Genomic DNA, 2,229 nt, shown 5'->3' on the forward strand with positions numbered 1-2,229 from the left:
CTTTGATGTTATGGTTATAATCCCCAAGTGCAAAGACTATTGCAACACTTCCCAAAGTGGAGGTGGTACATATTAAGTGTCAATATCACAGAGGAGCTAAATATAAGTCTTTTTAGAGATTTCAATGCGGACTACATACATAGCAAAATGAGTGAATCTACACTATAAAATATGTCTATATACATCCGCATGTAGTCTTTGTTAAAATATCTAAAAAGACTTATATATTTAGAAACGGAGGGAGTAGTTTGCAAGTTTCTGAGAGGGCGAATGTGGGGTAGTGGTGGAAGGTGTTGCAAAATTGTTGCTCACCAATTGTCTATGATACCAGATCGATAATCATACATTTTCCAGTTTCATACGTAGGAGAGGCCTATGCTAACATGCAGTAACATCCATTGACATCATGTTCTTATTGATAAACCTTAGCAAGCATCCGCAAGTACGAAGAATTTATTAAGTTAAAACCCAACCATAAGATCTATGGGTCCCGTGTATCCCATATGCATGAACTCCTATACTCACGTGAAAGTGATAGCATTGCTTTGTCGATGAAAAAAAAAAAAAATTAAGTGTAAGATTCAGAGGTAACATTTGTCGCTCGACTTGTTTTTTTTTTGTGCAAGTCAAAATGTTTAAGTCTTTACCCTAAAAATTTGCAGATAGCATTTTGGTGTGACAATGAACACATCTATTTTCTTTTTACATTTGCAAAATACATTTTGTGTGCGCATGAGCGTACGCTCACTAGAGCCAAATTGGATTTCCGTGAAAAAAAACATGCATATATATGGCCCAGAAAGTGAATCAGTGCTAAAACAAAATCTCTGTGCTCTGATTGGTCGGAAGGACCGTCCCACGGATCGCGCCCCCCCTACTAATCTCCACCGTCCACTACGCCAAGATCCAACGGTGGGCGCAGCACATCACGCGGATCGCTCCCTCCTCTGCTTCCCAATAAAACCCGCGCCCACGCCGCCGTTCCAACTCACAAACTCAGAGCATTCCGATCCAGCACAACCGCCGCCAACACAACACCTCGAGAGTCCTCGCCGCCGGAGAAGTCGCAAGCAAGATGGCCGGAAGGAAGGGCGGCGACAGGAAGAAGGCGGTGACCCGCTCCGTCAAGGCCGGGCTCCAGTTCCCCGTCGGCCGCATCGGGCGTTACCTCAAGAAGGGCCGCTACGCCCAGCGCGTCGGCTCCGGCGCCCCCGTTTACCTCGCCGCAGTCCTCGAGTACCTCGCCGCGGAGGTATGCACAGATCTTTCCTCTCCCCGAGCACCTGCTCTGCTCTGTTCTTCTCCTGTTCGATGGATTGCTGACTTCGTTTCTGATGGTCTTTTCAAATCTCAGGTCCTGGAGCTTGCCGGCAACGCGGCCAAGGACAACAAGAAGACCCGCATCATCCCGCGCCACCTGCTGCTCGCCGTCCGCAACGACCAGGAGCTCGGCAGGCTGCTCGCCGGCGTCACCATCGCCCACGGCGGCGTGATCCCCAACATCAACTCCGTGCTGCTCCCCAAGAAGTCCCCCGCCGCCGCCGAGAAGGAGGCCAAGTCGCCCAAGAAGAAGACCACCGCCAAGTCCCCCAAGAAGAAGGTCGCCGCCAAGGAGTAGCCGCCCGCACCCATGGCCTAGCCAGTGTTGCTTAGATCCATTTCTCATGGACTAAGATGAGATCCTGTATGTAATGCCTGCTAGTCTGTAGTGCCCCTCAGATTCGTCGAGCATGGGTGACATTGTACCTGTGATTTCTGTGACAATGGCGAAAGATGCAATCATTTCAGTCTGTTGTTCTATCTATGGCTGCAATCATTTTCAATCTCTTGTTCTACCTATGGATGCAATTGATCTTGCGAATGCTTGCTCCCTGCCTATACGTCTGAAGGTCACTGCTAAATAGGCTTTACTTGTAAATTCTCTCTTGTGTCATCTGTAAATTTCAGCGATTTATCTTTACCTCCTTGTGAAGTTCATTTAAAGCTTATTCCTATCAAGCTGCGGGAAACTGAATCTATGAAGAACTAGCACCTAGGATTCCCAATCATCCTCCACCTCTCCCTGCGTGGCAGCTTACAAATTGAGCTGCAGAAGTCCTGCAGTGAAACATTTCAGTTTAGAGCTTGACCATGCCGAAACATTTTGCAGAAATGTCACCTCGATCTTTCTCTCTGTAGTTGAGCTGGTTCCATGTTGCTTTGTTCACGAGCCAAAAGAATTTATAAAGT

The 2,229-nt window shown here is 47.6% G+C and overlaps 1 protein-coding gene across 1 annotated transcript; it reads left to right on the forward strand.

Moving 5' to 3' along the window:
- Positions 1–976: 976 nt before the first annotated feature.
- LOC109745211 (histone H2A.1) lies at positions 977–1,800 on the forward strand. The gene is made up of 2 exons (XM_020304344.4): positions 977–1,252; positions 1,355–1,800. The coding sequence occupies exons 1-2, from the start codon at positions 1,076–1,078 to the stop codon at positions 1,616–1,618; spliced, it is 441 nt and encodes a 146-aa protein (XP_020159933.1). The 5' UTR covers positions 977–1,075; the 3' UTR covers positions 1,619–1,800.
- Positions 1,801–2,229: the final 429 nt, after the last annotated feature.

This window comes from Aegilops tauschii, chromosome 6 (assembly GCF_002575655.3).
Source record: "Aegilops tauschii subsp. strangulata cultivar AL8/78 chromosome 6, Aet v6.0, whole genome shotgun sequence".
Classification (NCBI taxonomy): Eukaryota; Viridiplantae; Streptophyta; class Magnoliopsida; order Poales; family Poaceae; genus Aegilops; species Aegilops tauschii.